This window comes from Astyanax mexicanus, chromosome 21 (assembly GCF_023375975.1).
Source record: "Astyanax mexicanus isolate ESR-SI-001 chromosome 21, AstMex3_surface, whole genome shotgun sequence".
NCBI classification, from domain to species: domain Eukaryota; kingdom Metazoa; phylum Chordata; class Actinopteri; order Characiformes; family Acestrorhamphidae; genus Astyanax; species Astyanax mexicanus.
This window is the reverse complement of record NC_064428.1, coordinates 5,259,905-5,280,760: the sequence shown is the minus strand read 5'-3', so window position 1 is coordinate 5,280,760 and position 20,856 is coordinate 5,259,905. Positions and strand designations below refer to the sequence as shown.

At 34.0% G+C, this 20,856-nt stretch overlaps 1 protein-coding gene across 1 annotated transcript in view; it reads left to right on the top strand.

Annotated features, from left to right (window-relative positions):
- Nucleotides 1–1,732: 1,732 nt before the first annotated feature.
- The window catches only part of LOC103026980 (sodium/potassium-transporting ATPase subunit alpha-1), a 36,827-nt gene continuing 17,703 nt past the window's right edge, over nt 1,733–20,856 (top strand). Inside the window, exons 1-12 of the mRNA XM_049469257.1 lie at nt 1,733–1,919; nt 10,935–11,054; nt 11,216–11,275; nt 11,389–11,592; nt 13,113–13,226; nt 13,342–13,476; nt 14,648–14,765; nt 14,878–15,146; nt 15,241–15,549; nt 17,832–17,966; nt 19,539–19,731; nt 19,868–20,043. Coding sequence (XP_049325214.1) covers nt 1,908–1,919; nt 10,935–11,054; nt 11,216–11,275; nt 11,389–11,592; nt 13,113–13,226; nt 13,342–13,476; nt 14,648–14,765; nt 14,878–15,146; nt 15,241–15,549; nt 17,832–17,966; nt 19,539–19,731; nt 19,868–20,043 — 1,845 coding nt within the window. The 5' untranslated portion in view covers nt 1,733–1,907. The remainder of the gene's footprint in view (nt 1,920–10,934; nt 11,055–11,215; nt 11,276–11,388; nt 11,593–13,112; nt 13,227–13,341; nt 13,477–14,647; nt 14,766–14,877; nt 15,147–15,240; nt 15,550–17,831; nt 17,967–19,538; nt 19,732–19,867; nt 20,044–20,856) is intronic.

Here is a 20,856-nt window from a genome sequence, read left to right as displayed (position 1 = left end):
TTTAAATAATGCACACTTACATTGTTCTCTATTAGTCAAACTTATTTCAACTTTAGAGACAGTTTCATTGTTTTTATGATCAGATCTGTAATTCACACTGCAGTGGTGAACAAGGGATCTGGAGTGTGAAAAACATGCAGCACAACTTTAAGAAATGTGTAGAAATGTGCTATTATGAACCGTTATAATGATATAGTACAGCTTTGTATATTAGAGTTAGAATTAGCAGAGACCTACAGCACCAATAATAATACAAGTTTGTGTATCATTAACTATAGCTTTAACCAAATCCATTATACTTATTTAACATATCGTTTTCAGTTCATAGCTGTGTAAAAATAATCTTAACACTACAAAACACAATGAAACATGCGATTTTAACATCTTTAACTACTTTAAAGCATACAATTAAACAGATAATAGTAGATATAGTACTAGTAGTTGCTGTTGCTAATCATCATGGATCAAATTAGTGCATATTCACACACTCATTTACACATACACATTTCTTTCTATTCTTACTCCTGCTTTTTAATCAGTTCATAATTTATATGTTTGTTTTGTGTTAATCTTTGATTTTTGTTTTACCATTTTTTTCTATTGTGGGCTCTCAGCCAGGTCAGGTCACATTAAACCTGTTAAAATGAAGGGTTAAAATTTATATAAAAAATAATCCTAAATAGACAATAAGCAATTAAGCATTTTACAGATTTTACACACATTGTTTTAAACTCGCTCTAATATTATTCTTTCTCTGTGCTGAATTAAGAAAAATGTGATCTAAAAAAAAGCCTGAATCTGAATCTGTGATCTTAAGCTTCATTTATTGATTAGTTTCATTCAGTTTGTTTCGTGACCAACTCCAACTGGAGGATATATATATATATATATATATATATATATATATATATATATATATATATATTATATAAGTTATATATTTACCTTCATATATATGAATCAAGAACCATGATTTAAACCAAAATCCATTGTTTTCTCTTAAACATATATTTTTTCAGTACATAGATGAAATATATAGGCAACTTATAAATGTATTTTCAGTAAGATGATTCTTTTTCTTTCTCTCTCTCTCTCTCTCTCTCTCTCTCTCTCTCTCTCTCTCTTTTAGGAGAGCTAAGTTGCTTTTAGTAAACTGGGTCCTTAGTCAGTTCCCAGTATGCATTCTGCTCATGCAAAAGATCTGAATGGAATCATTGAGTGTTCATTTTAAAATCTTAAACAGGCAGCAAGCAATGAAACATTTTACAGTTTTCCTGTTTTATACTCCTCAGGTTATTCGGTCTTAGTGCTGAATTGACCAAAGCACTGTGATTTATGTTTAAAGTGATCTATAGCTTTATTTATTGATTTGTTCCATGACAGTGAGCCTAATACCTTAATCGATCTGAGGATTGGAGGAGTTAGCTACAGGAGACCAACCCTGGACATCACCCACACACAACTACAGCTTTATATATATATATATATAAGAATCATTAACTATAAATAAAGGCAAATGGATTATATTTTCTTTAGTGTATATTTCTCATTTTCACTGCACGGTTGGATGTATTGGCCTACATTAAGGCAGTGAAGCAGCGGATCATAAGCTGGGCTACATCATAACCAGAAGCACGCCATGCTGCAGACTCCACCCCATTATGTTACCATGGCAAAAGGAGTAGACGTCACGAGAAAAAAGGCTTCTCTGTATATAAGAGTTGAAGCCGCGAGCGGCGCCGGAGCTCGTGCGGTTGTCCGGGTGGGGTGACACGTGTGGGCAGGATATAGCCTACCCAGCGGGAAAATTAGTGTTTTATATTTTCTGACTTTTAATTTATTTTAGGACTCACTTGGATTTGGACCCTCGAGCTCTCGAGCGCTTTTAATACACAAAAAGAGGCAAAATGGGACGCGGAGTAAGTGTGGCTTTAATGTTCTTACCTTGCTTGTGGCTTGTTAAATATTGATTATTAGATTATAGATCTCTATTTTCTCCTTTCTTTGAAGAAAAAAAATGAGGGGGTGTGCACACACAATGTTAGTAGGTAGCTAGATTAGCTAGGTTACACGTTTTGTTTTTCAAGTGAGTGTAGGAACAGCAGATCATCTCCAGATGCCTTCAACCCGCATGACTTCCGCGAATTTTGCTTTAGTTGCTTTCTGTGCGTTGCCTGTTTTCACGCGTTTAAAATTTTAATGTAAAGATTAAAGAGATTAAACAAAACCAAAAGCAAACCGCAGCAACAGGTTCTCGTGTCGGTGCTTAAAAAATAAGTGGTGAATTCGATTAGTTTTTTTATTTATTATTATTTAATTATTTTGTTCTTTCGTAAAGGAGCTGACAGAATATCGCGCGCATGTCGGATACAGTCAAACTTCCTAACTTCCTCTTAAATAGCCACAATGTAACTAATAACTAAGCTGCTAGTTGCTATGTTAGCTGTGTTTATAGCCTGTGTGAGCCTGTGTTGTGCTCTGTTTTGTTGTGTTGGAAGGAAGTTCTAGGTTAGAAGTCTTGGAACTACTTTCCTGACCTAACGTTAGCTATATTTTTAATGGATTTTTTGGGGCAAAAAAAAAGAAAGGAAAAAAGAAAAGTGTAGCTTTTATACTGCTAATTCAATAATCTGGGCTGACTAATGTTGAGCCTGTTCCCTGGATGATTTTTTTTTTTTTTTAAAGAGATTTCCGACTGTCCTCCTGTTGAGCACGTTTTTAGACTGGGGCGAACGGAAATTTCCTAAAGACGAGGACTTTTTTTTCAGTCTGTCATCGCGCCATTGTGTTCTCACTGTAATTGGGAGCTAATGCGGCTCTTTTCAAGACTGCTTGTGCAACAGTGTGACTAAACAAGCCACTATTGAGTACACTTGGCCGGTGTAACCCATGATTTTAAGCTGACAGTCAGAGAACAAGCGTCATTTTCTCTCATATCTGTTGCAATATTTGAACACTGGCGTGGGAGATGAGGGGCCTTCTTGTCTCCTCCTCCTTTCCGCCGCCCCATTCCACCAATATCCACCCCTCCCCCTTCACTCAATGCAAAATTTGCAGTGCAGGCTTTGCGTCGCGAGATCCCCCCAGAAATGTTGCAAAATCGTAGCCTAGCTTTTACACACTTTAATACTGTGATTTTCTAAGATGCGGTTGGAACAAGACAACGACAGCCAGTGTTGTAGAGTGTTGCCTACTATTTTCCTTGCCTACTTTAGCTGATTTTCACATATATTATTATTATTTCAGTTCAGCTCCTCCAGCACATATATATTGTAGCTGTGATCTGCATCTGAGCCAGTCTGAATCTTTGGTGTGGTGTGGTGTGATGTGATCAACCTTGCTTGCATTCCGAGATTGCATCTGGTTTGGCGCACTGAGCAACGCCCCCACCCCACCCTGCCTCTCCTACAGCCCCCACTTCTCTTCTTCCATAAGGCAGATGCCGTTCCTCTCCAGCGGACATAATGTGTTGTTCTAAGCATCTATTGTGGAGGATGGTTCCTTTTTTTTTGCTGCGCGCGGAGAGCTTTGATGATTTATGTAGATGTTTTTGATGCTGTATTAAAATTCTCTAGGTTTTCCTTATTAATTCCTTTTTAAGTAACTACCTGTGGAATTAGAACCTAGCTTTTTACTGTAGTACTTTTTTTTCTTGACAGAAAAAACGCATTATGCCGAGTTCACACTATACATTCCAGACTTTGATTCGGTTTTCCAGTCGCCCACTGTTTCTATGTTGTAGATCGCCAGTTATTCAGTTCTCACTTTTGTGTAGTGTGAAGTGCTGAAAGATGGTCAGAGTTGCCTCAGAGTAGTGTGTTTTGGTAAATATGTAGCAGGTTTAATATCTAGATCAGTCAGCGACTGTGAGTCAAGAGCATTGATCTCGTAGAGAGCGAGAACCACATAATACATAATGGCATCGGCATTCAGTTTAGTTTGGTTCTCATGTTAGAATGTAGTTTTTTTTTAGAGCAACAGATGAGTATGAGATTCATCAGAGATGTCTGAGATTATTTTTCATTTTTGTAACACCATATCTTTACCAGATCTTTGAGTAGTTTGAAAGCCACAACAAGTGAAAAAATACAGGATTACAGGCCAACCAGATTAGCATTAACATGGTGTAAACCAGGCCTTAGCAGTAGTAGATTCTACTATTAAAAAAATAAATAAAAACTACTATTTATCAGTGTTTTATCTATTAGTTTTTGCTTCACGTCACCCAATTAAACAGTGCTGATGATGTACAGTTGGGTCAATATTCTTTTAGCACAGATATGATCATGTATGATTTTCTTTAAAAAAGCAAATATTGTTTATCGAATTAAAAAAAAAGTCAATACGATCACTCAAAAAAAACGAGCTTTCTTCCTCTTCTTTTTCTAATGAACTGGATTTATTGTCTTTTTATTCCCCTCACTGATTCGACACTCAGCTCAGTGTTGATAACAGGTGTTGGCCACAGCTGTGCCCCCACCCCCCCCCTCCTCGAGTGTGAATGCAAAGCAAAGGCCATCGTGTCCCCTCCAAAGGATTTAACATTCTTTCCATTCAGCGGTCACTACTTGTTAGTAGGCCCTTTTGTCACTGGCGATTTCATCTTCCACCTAGAACAGGGGACTGCACCCCCCAACCCCCCCTTCCCTACAACCCCACCATCCCACCTCTCTGTCCCACTTCCCCCACCTCTCAGTGCAGAGCCTGATTTAGCACCCTTTTCCTTTTTTGGTGTGTAGTCTAAGGGAGTGGATGATCTGAGGCCTTTGAGAACTTTTGAATCTTTTATACCTGCTGCACTGTTTATACAGTGCTGTGTGTTTGATCATAATTGCATTATCTGACTTAATGTATAATCATATGTTTATTTTTTGGTAATGCAGTATACTAATATATAAATCCTTAATATATAAATCCTTATATTTCTTTTTCTTCCTGCCTAATGCCTGGCTATTGAAATGAAGGGGGAGGGGGGGTAGATTTTGCATGTGACTGCTCTTTTTCAAAAGCCTAGGGGTGTGGCCCTCATGCCCATGGCAACAGGGCAAAGTCCCAGGGCTGAGGAGTGATATGCTTTCATGCCCAATTTTTTTTTTGTCGTTTTAACTCTCGTACAGTCGAGTTAAAAGGGTAGAAAAGCTAAATAAATCCACAAACAGGGCTCTTTTTTGTTTGCTAAGTCTGTGCAGTAGCATATTAGCTTCTCACAGTTTGGCCTTCTCAATTAAACTACGACTCCTGTAGTTTGTTCTTTCAAATAAACAAATTAGCTTCATGCTAACAGGTATACATGTCTGATATGTTTAAACTGCCTTGTATTAGAAGGGAACACAAAAAGAGATACTGCAATGTGAATTGAGTATAATTCAGTTTAGTTTTTTTATGCAAAGAAAGACATACTTTCTCTGTAAAACACGTAAAATTAGTCCTTTTTGTATGTTTAATCTAGCTCAGTTCAGTTCCTCGTGGTCCACTTTTTCTTTTTCTTGCAGTCATGGCTCATAAAGGAAGTGATCTGATAAACCCACGCTGTTAATCCAAGCTAAGATAAGCAGCATACAGTAACAGTTCAGTACAGTAACACTGTGTCCCATAAAGCTTTTACTTCTCTCTGTGTTTTTCGTTCTTTATTGCTGTTTATTACTCTATATATTGTGCTTGTGTACACAATAGTAGAGGAGAACCATATTTTAAATACCAATGAAGGTTTAATGGGGGAAATACTGTACATTTTTCTGTACATTCCTTCTGTCTCTGTGTGTGTGCTATGTTAATATAATAGTACTTTATATAATATATACATTTAATATTTATCCATCTTCTATGAAAGAAAGCTTTTAGGCCTGTCACAATAATCGTATTATTAATAGTAGTTTATTTATTGTACAATTAATCAATATGACGTCAATATTTTTGGTGACCTCAATTATGGCTGTGGCATGGATTGTATCATGCACAAATATTGTATCCTGACAAAGTAATATGGCGATTTAAAAGCTGTTTAATAATGATTTAAAATATTTTTTAAGTCTTGAATTAAGCATTATGGGTATTTTTGTATATATATTTTTTATGTTTGCATTGTATACATTCAATTTTACACTTTAGTGCTTTGATAGATACTTTTTGGTAAGATACTTCTGCTTGTTGTTTTCTGTTATACCTACATCAAATAAAACTAACATTTATTTTGTTACAGTAGTATATTCTTAAAATTAAATCAGTGAATTAAATATATATATATATATATATATATATATATATATATATATATATATATATATATATATATATATATATATATATATATATATATATATATATTAAAATCAGTTTTTAGTTTCATATTGCCAAGAATATCTCCAAAATATTTAGGGCCATTTAACCCTCTAATAACCTCAATAGTGCCCACTGTTTTTAAAAAGCTAATATGTCCGCTTTTCAATCAATCAATCAACCTTTATTTTCACTTGGCAAATACAGTGAGGGTAACCCTCATTTTCAATGTAGCCGAGCTTACATAAAGTTACAGGGATTGAAAGTTAAGTTTAAATTATAAAAACAAGCAAACAATGTTAGATTTAATTAAGAAAAAATATAAATAATTCAAAATAAAAGAATATGCAAACAGGCTAAAATGTAGAGCAATAAAACAAAGAGATAAATACGTAGAATAATAACATTTAAGCACAGAAAAATAATTAATAAAACATAAAAAAATAAAGGACTAAAATAACCACAATTATAAAATGTAAATGACGGAACTAAAATAAATAATAATAATTTATAATAAGTAAAAAAATATATATAAAAAAACATAAAAGGAAGAAAATAAATAAAATAAAATAAAATAAAAACGTAAAGGTCAAAAGTAAAAGCAGTAACAAAACTAATTTAAAAAAATGAAATAAAGTAAAATAATATTTAACCCTCTAAGGATATTTCTGCTTTTATCACTAAATCAATGGCATGAATTTTTCTTAAAATGACTAATATAGTTTATTGTAATTTTTTTGAGACAATGTATGATCTAAAAGAGCAAGTTGTCGTAACAGGACTAGTAATGGCATTAAATGGTTAAATATTTTAGAACTACAAATGTTGGCCACACCCCTTACTGTTTGTAAAAGCAAATGAATGGCCCAAAGCCCTTTGAGTGTTCAGTCAAATGCAAATGTCACCCTCTATTGTGTATTTGATGAGTATGTCTGACACCTCTGGTGAAAAGCTGTAATCCAATCAATGCCTTGATAAACCCTTGTATATCCAGGTGTGTTTGCGGATGTTGTGTGGTATTCTGTTGTGGTGTAACTGTATAGTGGATTCTATGCATCACAGACTGTCCAGCTTGGATGCTGAATACAGAGTTTATTAATAATTCATCTTATTCTGCGAATAATTTATGGTTCTTTTATCTGTAAGTTTGGGGTAATTGCTGCACGTCAGCACAAACTAATGGAAGTCATTAGAACACAAGGCAGAGCTGTTACCCAGCCCTGAGTGTTCGTCTAAAGTGTATAAAATGTGTTAGGTGTGTTAGAGTTTGATTAAACGACGAACGAAAAAACGATGGCTATGCTTTTGTAACATTTTTGGTTATAACAGCAAATGTAGAGGGTGTGCCATATTATACTGTACACTATATTGTAATATTTGAACCCCAAAAAATAATATAATCTTGTTTTTCTGTCTTTAATGCAGTCTTTACTGTATTTATTCTGTTTTTTATTGTGATGTTTAAAGGGGTATGATTTGCCTAATTTAACGAAATATTCTGTACTTTAGTATTTTACAAGACAGTTACGTTATTATATATTTTATGTTAAATTATTATTTTGTTACATGTTCTATTTATTATTTTAAACATAATCAGTCAGGAAAGGTTTGCAAGTTTGACGGATATGTTCAGTGTGTCTTAGAGTTAGAGTAATCAACTTACTAAAAAAGCTCAAATTGATGTTTGTTTTAAGTGTAGTTGAATTTAAATAACCTTTTATTTTGATATGATTCATTCATGTGAACACTAGACATTGAAATAGAACCAAGTAATGTTCTGTGTAATTTTGTTTTATCAAAATGAAATCCAGATACAGGGGTTCTCCCTAATAGAGTTAGGCGATATGGCCCTAAAATAATATCACAATATTTGGGGACTACTTTTACTAAAAAAAAATGTTTGGTGATATGTTAAAAAAAAAAACTAAACTGAAATTATTTATTATTTGTTTTAAAAATTGCTACTGTACAGAGTAGAGGTGGGCGATATAGCTTTAAAATAATATCACGATATTCCATGGTATTTTCACGATAACGATACTTTTGGCGATGTGACAAAACACTGAATTATTAAAAATATTTTGAATTTTATTATTGTATGCAATATGATATGGCTAACTGAGATTTAAAAAAAAATAATTTTATCAGATTTGTAACAGAAGTCAATGATCCAGAATATCATGGTACTTATAATGCACTCCAAATAAAAAGTAGTACCCTTATATGTTAATTAGAGGTGGGTGATATGACATCATATTTCAGGTTAAAATATCGTTTACGATATTCAACATTTTTGGCGATATCACGTACGATACGATATGGCACACCCCTAATACAGGTAATTGTTTTAAAAGTAAAATATATTGAAACTTTGTCTACTTTGTAAGCAATAACCTAGAAATGACAGAAATGTAACAAAATAATTAAATTTAACTAAAAAAACTAAACTGAGTGAAGGCTTAGTGCATATAAATAAACTGTATACAAACAATACCTTAAAGCTTCAAACTAAATATTAAGATAAATGCAATATACTCTACTGCTATTATCACAATATGGGTTTTATTTTTTGTGTGTTCAAATAAAAAATATTATTGTATGTTATGACGCACGCTTACCACCCAGTACTGGTAGTCTTGCAAAAATAGATATATAGATAATGGAGAGTATATAGTTTGACTGTTGGGGTTTAGATGTGATGCTTAATGTGTGAAAGGTGCTTACATTTAATTAACATAATTTTTGGGGAGATTGTTGAATCATTTCTTAGGATTACAAATAAATGTCATGAGCAATTTTTTTCTTTTCTCAGAATGAATTTCAGATGCACAGGGGGTGTCCCTACATGAATTATTGACATTTAAACTGATTTTGTTCTCCGAATTGAAACTGTAATGACTTGAAAGATTTAAAAAGAATTCAGAACAATCGAAGTTCCATTAAAACAGCTGTTTTTACATTGATAAATTCGCTGATATATTTCTGTTCCAAGGTTTACAGTTGTTTGTTTAACATTAGAGAGAGCTGTTCTCAGAGATGCACCCGCTGCATCAGTTGCAGGCCAGTTTTAATGAAGGGTGATGGGTGGGGTCATGCAGTAATGAAGGCACTGGAGAGCTGGTTTATTTGTTTACTGTACAAATAACTCCTCACTTACAAAACCACATGATAATGATTAGACTGGGCGATATGATCAAAATAAACATTTTACAATACATGATCTTTATTACAATGGGATTCTTTACATTAAAAAATACTTGAATAGAAATGTTAAGTACAGAACATTTTTTTATTCAGTTTTTGATTTAGATCATCCAATTGAATGGTATTTTTTACACTCTGTTTGTACGTGATAATATCGGCAAAAATGTTAAATATCATGAACGATTTTATAACCTGAAATATGGTGCCATATTACCCACCCCTAATTATCACATCAGGCTACTACTTTTTTGCCGTTTTTAGCAAAAGAAAAATTCACACTGTTCAAATTTCCCATTATATATCTACTAGAGACAGATTATATCTGTCCATTATCATTTATTTTACTTTTATCCTGGATATATGAAAATATTTGGAGTGCATTATTATTAGTATCATGACATTCTGGATCATTGAATTCTGTTACAAATCTGATTAAAATGATTTTGTTTTTAGCACCTCAGTTAGCCATATCATATTGCATGCAATAATAAAACTCAAAATAATCTTTTTAATTCAGTGTTTTGTCATATCGCCAAAAGTATCGTCATCGTGAAAATACCATAAAATATCGTGATATTATTTTAGAGCCATATCGCCCAACCCTACTCTCTGTAATGATAATGTATAATGTTAATAATATTCAACCCCTTTTTGTTTAACCCCTTAAAACATGTGTACAGTAGGTAGGGGAGTGCCATATCGTATTGTACGCAATAATAACGCCAAGTTTACATGGTTTTAATTTCCCATTATATATCTACCAGAGACAGATTATATCTGTCCAGTATCATTTATTTTACTTTAATCCTGGATATATGGAGATATTGAGTGAATTATTAGTATCAGGACATTCTGAATCACTGACTTCTGTTACAAATCTAATAATTTTTTTGTCATTTTATAATATCTCAGTTAGGGGTGCGACACATTACACATACATTGTATACGATAATGACATTTGCATTTTTTGTAGAGTTTTTGAGATTTAAAAAAAAATTATTTAGTGTTTAGTCTTATCGCCGAGTATCGTAATAATGAAAATATCATGAAATATTGTGATATTATTTAAGGGCCATATTGCCCACCCCTAACACCTGGTACCATTGGGTATGCACTCTTAGAATGCTACTATACACAATTTACCACAATTTAATGAGCCCTAAAATATAGCCCTGAGGGATGCCACAAAATACACTCCTATATAAACTAGATAAGTATTGCACAATACATTAGTTAATTGGAATTTGTAACTAAATAATTATCCCAGGATTACGGGGTTAAACCCTGATGGTATCCTTGATAGGAAAAATTGTAGGCAAGATAAAATATTGTTATAACCAATAAAATTCCCCTTATTTGTGTGAGTCTTTCTGAAGCGTCTTTTGTGCTGACTGTTTAGAGAATGGTGTGATTAATTATGGGAAAGTTAATCCTTCTTGTTTGGTGTTTCACAGGAAGGACGGGAACAGTATGAGCCGGCGGCCACCTCAGAACAGGGGGGCAAGAAATCTAAGGCAAAGGGCAAGAAGGACAAGGACAAAGATATGGATGAACTCAAAAAGGAAGTGGACCTGGTGAGTCAACTTTTTTTTTTCTTTTTCTATTTGACCGCTGAGTGAAACTAGTGTCTGTCAGAAGTTTTGAGAAGTTTAATATTTTATAGTTTTGCTAAAAAAAATCTGTCTTGGGAGAATTTCTTTTGTTTTTTTTAAATAGTTTTTAAAAACTGTTGTAGGAGGACCACAGGCTATCCCTGGAAGAGCTCAGCAGGAAATATAGTGCTGATCTAACACGGGTAAGCCTATTGTTTCATTTAAGTCAGTTAATTAAGAAAAATATATAGTTTTAACTTTTACATATTTTTACGTTTGTTAAATTTAGGTTTAAATATTCTTTTTCCACGACCAGGGTCTGACATCTGCTCGTGCGAAGGAGATCCTTGCGCGGGACGGTCCCAATGCCCTGACGCCCCCTCCCACGACCCCAGAATGGGTCAAGTTCTGCAAACAGCTCTTCGGTGGCTTTTCCACTCTGCTGTGGATTGGAGCTCTTCTCTGCTTCCTGGCTTACGGAATTCTTGCAGCATCTGAAGATGAACCAGCGAATGATAACGTACGTTTTTGTTTGTTTGTATGTATATATTATATATCAATCATCAGCTAAAAAAGGACCTTTGAAATTAAACTTCTGTATTCAGTGTTTATCTTAAAATGCACTTTTAAATTAAATCTATGATCAATCAACATAAACAGCAGAAAGTGGTTTTAAAATATTTGGCAACAAAGCTGAAAAGCTAGTTTGTAATTCTGTCTGTGAGCGAAGTTTTGGAAAATCTAGTCTGTCAGTTTCCAGTTTATTTCATCTTGCTACCTCAGGTGTGAGTGGTTGGAACTGGCTGCCTAATATAGATATATTTTTATTGTATTTATAGTGGTATAAAAAGTTTAGGCACCCCTGATTAATTTTCATCATTTTCTTTTATAAATCATTGGTTGTTTGGATCAGAAGTTTAAGTTAAAAATATGTCCTATAGCAGATGAACACAGTGATATTTGAGAAGTGAAATTAAGTTTATAGGATTTACAGAAAGTGTGCAAGCTATAGAATTGTGTCAATTAAATTCATACCTTTTTATTAATTCATTTCAGACTATTGAGGTTTGAGTAGCACAATGTTTTTCAGAAGAGTTTTTTTTTGTACCATCTGCCTGCATCTTCTCAATTTTTTTCCTCTCCTCTGATGAGTAGTCGACAGCACAAAGTGGTTGAATATCTTTGATTAACAAACATGTTTGTGTCTTTGTGTCTTTCTTTACCTCCTGCCTCTTTTTTTGTGTATATCTGTATATATATATATATATAATGTGTGTGTGTGTGTGTGTGTGTATGTATGTATATGTAAATCTATCAGAGGTGGAAAGTAACTAATTACATTTACTCACATTTCTGTAATTGAGTAGATTTTATGAGTAATTTGTAGTTTTTAAAATGGGTAATTTTACTTTTACTCAAGTATATTTTGACAGTTTTTATTGGGAACATTAAACAATCTGCTAGAATGTTAAAACTGTAAAACTATAAAAATACAGTTCATAGTCACATATATGACCATAACTGTTTAACAGTAAAGGAAAAAAAAAGGATCATAGAAACCTATACCACTTGTTTTTTTAAAAATGTTTTATGGGGTGGTCTGAACAAAAACTGCCTGAAAGGTCAAAATTATTTCTCTTCAATTATTTCAATTATTTAATTTATGATTTGTATTTTTTTTACATCAAAACATTTTAAGTAACTATGTAACTTTTACTCAAAGTACATTTAAAATTGAGTACTTTTTTACTTTTACTCGAGTTGATTTGTAAATAGGTACTTTTACTTTCACTTGAGTAGAATTTTAGCAACGTAAAGGTACTTTTACTTAATTACAATTTTTCAGTACTTTTTCCATCTCTGATATATATTTATTTTTTTATATATAATTTTATTTATTTATTTATTTATTTATTAATTTTTTTTTTCCCCTGACTAATTTATTTTATTGTGCATGTCCTGGTTGACTAGTCGTTTAGTCAGTGCAACCTCTAATCACTAGTGCAATCCTTTTAAAAATGCTGTTTCCTGCTCCTACAGCTGTACCTGGGTATCGTTCTGTCTGCGGTGGTGATGATCACCGGCTGCTTCTCCTACTATCAAGAAGCCAAAAGCTCCAAGATCATGGACTCCTTCAAGAACCTCGTCCCACAGGTAGTAGAAAGCATGTTCTATTTACAAATAACATGATATTTCTTTTTTCTTCATGGTTTAAATCAAATATGCTTTGTCTTTTTTTTTTTTTTTTATATATATTAATGTTGTTTAGCAAGCCCTGGTTGTGCGCGATGGGGAGAAGATGAGCATCAATGCTGAAGATGTGGTTGTTGGAGATCTGGTGGAGGTTAAGGGAGGAGACAGGATTCCTGCTGATCTGCGTATTATTTCTGCTCATGGCTGCAAGGTGAATATTTATTAAACTTGACTCTATAAAACTTGGCTATGTGAATTGAATCATGATACAGGGGTTGTGATTCAGTATCTCATGATATATTGCTTTCGATATGTTGTGATTGTTTAAAACAAAACTGTTGTAATATATAATACTGTCATATCTATAAAATCTTACTTATCTAACAACACTAAATGAATCACTTGAAAACAAATATAAAAAAAAGATAGTTGAGTTTTAGAACAATAAAGGTGTAGAAAACAAAGTAATAAATTGGTATTGATATTTTCTTACATTGCTAGTGATTTAATATGTATTAATAACTGTTTGTTGCAATATCTGTGCAAGGAGGGCTGTTTTTGATACACAATACAATACAAGGCATACAATTCAATATATCACAATACTTACTGGTGATACTGTAAGCATGATTATAGTAAAAAAAGAACACACACTATCAATTTTATAAAACCTGAATTAACCCTTGTGTGGTGTTCGGGTCTGTGGGACCCGTTTTCATTTTTCATCAAATGATACAAAAAAAAAATTTTTTTTCTAACTGAAACTCATTGGCATTGGCTCATTTTTAGTGAAAAACATATATCAAAACACATTTTCGATAAACACACACTGTACACCCCCCCCCCACACACACACACACATATTTATATTACATACAGTATGTTTGGCCAAGGGCTAATAAACATTGCTTCATTTGTAAATTTGAAACTAAACAAATTTTCTACTCATATCTTGAGTTTAATTCATTTTCTTTTACATTTTATTAAAAAACTAATAAAAAATAGTAGCACTTTTTAAAAGAAATGTAACATAAGAAAGGTAAAGGGCAAATATTAACCATGTAAGCTGTTTATATTGCTTGCAATTTAGGTGAAGCAAGCATGTGTAAAGCATTTTAATGTAAAATTGCTTAATTTTGCTGAATTAAATACAAGTAACAAAGTAAACGAGTAACAAAAATATGAACACCACACAAGGGTTAAAACAATTGCAATATAATTTAAGCATTCAGAACAGTGAAATCATCTAATATCTGTGCAACCCTTATCTAGTGGGTGAGGTTAAAGTACAACACTAAAGGAACCACTTCTGACACCAATCTTTACACATAAACTGTTGCTTGCTTTTTGTACCTACTGTCCCTGTCTGTAATGTTTTTTAGGTTGATAACTCCTCCTTGACTGGTGAATCTGAGCCCCAGACACGTACTCCTGACTTCTCCAATGACAATCCTTTGGAGACGAGGAACATTGCCTTCTTTTCCACCAACTGTGTTGAAGGTATGGTTGCTTTACATACTGTAGCTCTTCATGTGAATATTCATATTTCAGTTAATTTTTTTCAGTTTTTTACTTAACTTTTTGTTTTATTCTCATTATTTAAATTTTTTAGGAACTGCTCGAGGAATAGTCATAAACACTGGTGATCGCACGGTCATGGGTCGTATCGCTACTCTCGCCTCTGGCCTTGAAGTCGGCCGAACCCCCATTTCCATTGAGATCGAGCACTTTATCCACATCATCACTGGAGTGGCCGTTTTCCTGGGCGTGTCCTTCTTTATCCTGTCTCTGATTCTTGGGTACAGCTGGCTGGAGGCCGTCATCTTCCTCATTGGTATCATCGTGGCTAATGTGCCAGAAGGTCTCTTAGCTACTGTTACTGTAAGTGCAGCATTATAGTAGTTGATATAGAGTATATGCATATACATAACCTGCTACTGGAGATCAAACGAAATGCTCTTATTCGTGTGTTTAGGTGTGTCTGACTCTAACCGCCAAGCGAATGGCGAAGAAGAACTGCCTGGTGAAGAATCTGGAAGCTGTAGAAACTCTTGGTTCTACTTCCACCATCTGCTCAGACAAGACCGGAACCCTGACCCAGAACCGGATGACTGTGGCCCACATGTGGTTCGATAACCAGATCCATGAAGCCGACACCACAGAGAACCAGAGCGGAACCTCTTTTGACAGAAGCTCTGCTACGTGGGCTGGTCTCGCTCGCATTGCCGGCCTGTGCAACCGTGCCGTCTTCCTCGCCGATCAGGAAAACGTCGCAATTCTCAAGGTTCGTATTTTTTTTAATATTCAAGCTTCTACTTTTTATTTATTTATTCATTTATTTTTGTAATTAGGGCTGCAAAATACAGCACTGGAAAAAGATAAGAGATCACTTCAGTTTCTTAATCAGTTTTTTTCTGATTTTGCTATTTATAGGTTTATGTTTATATACATTTCTCCCAAATTCCAAATACAAATATTGTAATTTAGAGCATTTATTTGCAGAAAATGAGAAATGGCTGAAAAAAAACAAAAAGATGCAGAGCTTTCAGACCTCAAATAATGCAAAGAAAACAAGTTTATATTATAAAGTTTTAAGAGTTCAGAAATCAATATTTGGTGGAATAACTCTGGTGGTTTTTAATCACAGTTTTGATGCATCTTGGCATCATGTTCTCCTCCACCAGTCTTACACACTGCTTTTGGATAACTTTATACCTTTACCCCTGGTGAAGCAGTTCAGTTTGGTTTGATGGCTTGTGATCATCCATCTTCCTCTTGATTATATTCCAGAGATTTTCAATTTGGTTAAATCAAAGAAACTCATCATTTTTAAGTGATCTTTTATTTTTTACAGCGATGTATATGTTTTAGCATAGTCATCTCATAGTTTGCATATGCAGGAAGTGCAATATAATATGCAATGTCAAACATTTTTAAACATCATATTACATGCACATTTTTGATGTTCAAAACAAAAGAAATATTTATTTTCTCCTCATTACCAGAGGCAAATTATGTTTACCCAATATTAAGTATGCACTAATTTATATGGCAACCGAAATTAAGTGGAAAGAAAGCGTAATTAAATCAAACAATGACACAAAAAGCCAACAAAAAATGCATTTAGGCTACTTAATTTATAAGATATTAAAAAAGTGGCTAAATTAAATGCATAAAAGATGCATTAAAAAACACAGGTTTCTCATGTCATTTGAACAAATGTTTCAGAACAAGCATTTTAATGTAACGTTTAACGTTCTATAAGTTCATGTTATTCATATATATGTAATGATTATGACTAACAGATGATGTGATGTAAAAAATAATGCGTTTGTTATTGTTGCAAAGTTTGGACACACCTTATTTAGTAGGTTCTGCATTGAAGATTAATACTAAAGTCATCCAAACTATGAAGAAAACGTATTAAAATATTTGGTGAACAAAAATGTGATTCTTCAAGGTAGCACCTCTATCTTATATTACAGTTTTGCACATCTTCTGCTGGATTTTCTCAGTCAGTTTTATGATGTAGAGTCTCCTGGAATTCAGGCTTTCAGTTAACAGCTGTGCTGAGCTCATCAAGAGTTAATTACATGTATTTCTTGTCTCTTAATAAAGTGTTTGAGAGCATCAGTTAAAGTAAAGTAGTGAAGAGGTAGAGTTGGTTCAGGCTCTCGTTAGGACTGCCCTAAGAAAGGAGGAGCAAGAGTTTCCTCTGTTGTACAGGATTAATCAGAGTTACCAGCCTCAGAAACTAGAAGAACTCAACAGAACTCCAGATGAAAGCTACCTTTTTAACACTTATAAGTTACTACATGATTCCTTATGTGTTCCTTCAGAGTCTGGATGACTTCAGTATTTATTTACAATGTAGGAAAAAAAAAAACATTGAATTAGATGGTGTGTCTAAACTTTTGACTGTTTTTTTTTTCCAGTATCTGTTTGTATTAGCTTGTGTTTTTTTTCTACAGGGTTTTATTGTAGGTTCTATTAAAGCTTATATTTATATTTGTTATAGAACTATAATTTTGATATATAATAAGTCGAAAAGCTTATTTAACAGAGGCTCAAATCAGATCTTTTTAAGGTGTTATTTTGGCATGTTTTCCAGTCATTATTGCACCATTTGCAGGTTGTTTTCAGACACTGAAGACTTGTTTTGCTGTTTGGGTTGCAGTGTAATTTTGCTCTGTGCCTCTAGGGAATCTTTGTGCCCCTTGCTCCCAAAAGCTTCTTAGTGGTACTTTAATTTAGGAGTAAACAGCCTCTCTGCCTCTCTGTGTTTAGCTGTTTTGTTTTTTGCTTTGTTTTGTGAATATCTTGCCGTGGATTAACTGTAACTAACTAAAAATCACATTTTAGGAAGTAGTTGGTAACTGCATTATGCAATTGTTTAATTTTATAACTGATTTTAATAAGAAACAGTGTATTTTCACAGCTAAAATATGACATTAATTGTAGGAATTTGATATTTTGTAACACCACTGCTCACAGCTCAGGTTTTGCGTTGATGTGTATTTTGATATGTAGAAATTAAATTTAATTATCCTTTTTCCCTTCCTATAGAGAGATACAGCTGGTGATGCCTCAGAGTCTGCCCTGCTGAAGTGTATTGAGCTCTGCTGTGGTTCAGTGAAGGCGATGAGAGACAAATACACAAAAATCGCTGAGATCCCCTTCAACTCCACCAACAAATACCAGGTAAAACTGAACACTTGCTTTATACATGTATGTTCACTAATCAAGCCTAAAATGATCACCACCTGCTATCTTTATTTTCTTCAGCTCCACTGATTGATTATATAGTGTGTTTTTTTTTTTTTTTTTTACACTTCTATGATTTACAGTCTATTATTGGTTGTGGATCAGTGTTCACAGCACTGCAGTGTACTGACTGTACTGACATGCAAAGATGATGAAAGTATTCAAATTCATTACTCTGCAGGTAGAAGTACAGATACTAGGGTTTAAAATACTTCTGTAGAAGTTGAATAATCAACTCAAGCTTTTTACTTTTTAAGTAAAAGTGTGGTTTTAAAAAGTACTGGTTTTAAAACTACTTAAAGTATAAAAGTAGAAGTGATTAAAGGGGAAAAAAAGCCTTAGGCAGAACGACATAGTCTTATAGTGCACTGAGCGCACTGGTGGTGTATGAGGTGTTAGTGTGTGTTGTGCTGGTGCGTGTAGAAAAGAGGAGGTGATTGATCATAATGTATGTTTGTCTGGTGTATGATCATCATGGAAAGATGGAGAGATTTATCTGGATAGGGGTTTCATTGAACGATGAGAAGCTGGAATGAAATCACATTGAAATGTAATGGGAGTTGGGGTGTGACTTATCATATCGTACGCAATAATATCATCACCCCTATCACCCACCCCTTATTATCACATCAGAGTATTACTTTTTTGCTGTTTTTAGCAAAAGAAAAATTCACACTGCTCTCATTTTTCATTATATAACTACCAGAGACCGATTATATCTTCCCAATTTCATTTATTTTACTTTAATTCTGGAGATATATAAAGATATTTGTAGCACAGTATCAGTATCATAACATTTTGGATAATTGAAATCGAGATCATTGAGATCGTTATAAATCTGATTTAAAATTTTTGTATTTTTTTAATATCTCAGTTAGGGGTGTGCCAAATCACATCGTATGCAGTAATAAAATTCAATTTCAATTGTGTTGCATTAGTATATGCTAAAAATAATTCAGTGTTTTGTCATGTCGCCAAGAGTGTCGTTATTGTGAAAATACCATGAAATATCGTGATATTATTTTAGAGCCATATCGGCCACCCCTAAATAGGAGTCACGAGGCTATTTTTAAAATGCAGAGTACTCTGAGCACGCTTGCTGGTCGGCAATGCTGCATCAACAGCAGCTCGAAAAGAGGCGGAGTCTGATTTCACATGTATCGAAGGAAGCATGTTTTAGTCTTCACCTGCCTGGTGTGTTGGGGCATCACTAGTTATAGGGGTTGTCCTAATAAGTGGGTTGGGTAATTGGCCGTGCAAATTGGGGAGAAAATGGTAAAAAATTTGAAATAAAAGTATAAAAAAAAAAATGCAGAGTAGAAAGTTCAGATAACTGGTTGAAAATGTAAGAAGTAGAAGTAAAAAGTCGTCTGAACAATACTAATTATTCCAGTAAAGTATAAATAAGTGTTTGCTGTGTTGTGCTGGTAGGAGGTGGTTATAATGTTATGCTTGGTTGGTGTACGATCTTCATCTTGTGAATTTGCCGATATCTTGTCTCTCCATTAGCTGTCCATCCACAAGAACTCTAATGAGGGAGAGTCTAAGCACCTGCTGGTAATGAAGGGAGCCCCCGAGAGGATCCTGGACCGATGCTCCACCATCATGCTCCAGGGAAAAGAGCAGCCTCTGGATGATGAGATGAAGGATGCTTTTCAGAATGCTTATTTGGAGCTGGGTGGACTGGGAGAGCGAGTGCTGGGTAAGAATATGATTTTAAATTATGCTGCATTAAAACCGTCCAATTTCTAGCTGTAATTGTGTCTGTAAATGTAAGTTTTTGAGTAAAAATTGAGGTAAAAGTGATGTAATATGACCTTTTTGATTTTTTTGAATAGGATTTTGCCACTTCAGCCTTCCTGATGACCAGTTCCCTGAAGACTTCCAGTTTGACACAGAGGATGTGAACTTCCCCACTGAGAACCTGTGCTTCGTTGGCCTCATGTCTATGATTGATCCTCCTCGTGCTGCTGTACCTGATGCTGTTGGCAAGTGCAGGAGTGCTGGAATCAAGGTACATGAATTAGATCAGGGGAATCAAACTCAATCACATAAAGATCCATATTAAACAAATTAGTGTCTATTTGCATTACGTAAAAAAGCCCACTTTGAAAAGCCTGCCAAGTAAATCATGTGACTAAAGCACACCAATAGAAACTCTACACAAAATATTTCCTAATGCAACATTCAGGGCCCTATCTTACACCCTCAAAAGGTGCTTAATGATGTTCACTGCTATCTTACACCCCACTAACAGGCTATTTTTACGTTTTGTGCCTGCATCATTTAAATAGGAAAGATGCTGGTATGAATATATCCACACTGATGGGTGTGGTAGTCTTAAAATGAGGTGTGTTTAGGTACATTTCTGGGGTATTGCTATCTAAGCAATGGAAAACAGTCAACCGTCAGACATTCATTGCTATCTTGGCAACACAGGAGTAGTGTCTTGCATGCCCAACACACATTACACACAAACCAATAAAACATTTTGCAGTATATACACAGGACTGTCTACTGTTTCAATATGTTACTCAAAATGTGTTAAACCTGCAACAGCAATATGTAGGGACTTAAAGTAAAACTTTTAACTTTTACGTTTTTTGCTTAAAATATTAAAAATGTTTGATTTAAGATATATTTAAATAATGATATAAGAGACAGAGATGTGGAATGTAGCAGAAAAGTTGCTAAATCTTGCCACAAAATCACAAAATTTGCCAACACTGCTTATTTTTTATTTTTTAATTTTTTTGGAAGAGGTGATCACAATGCACATGATGTTACAGTGCATGCTGGGAATTGTAGTACAGTGAATAATGAAAGA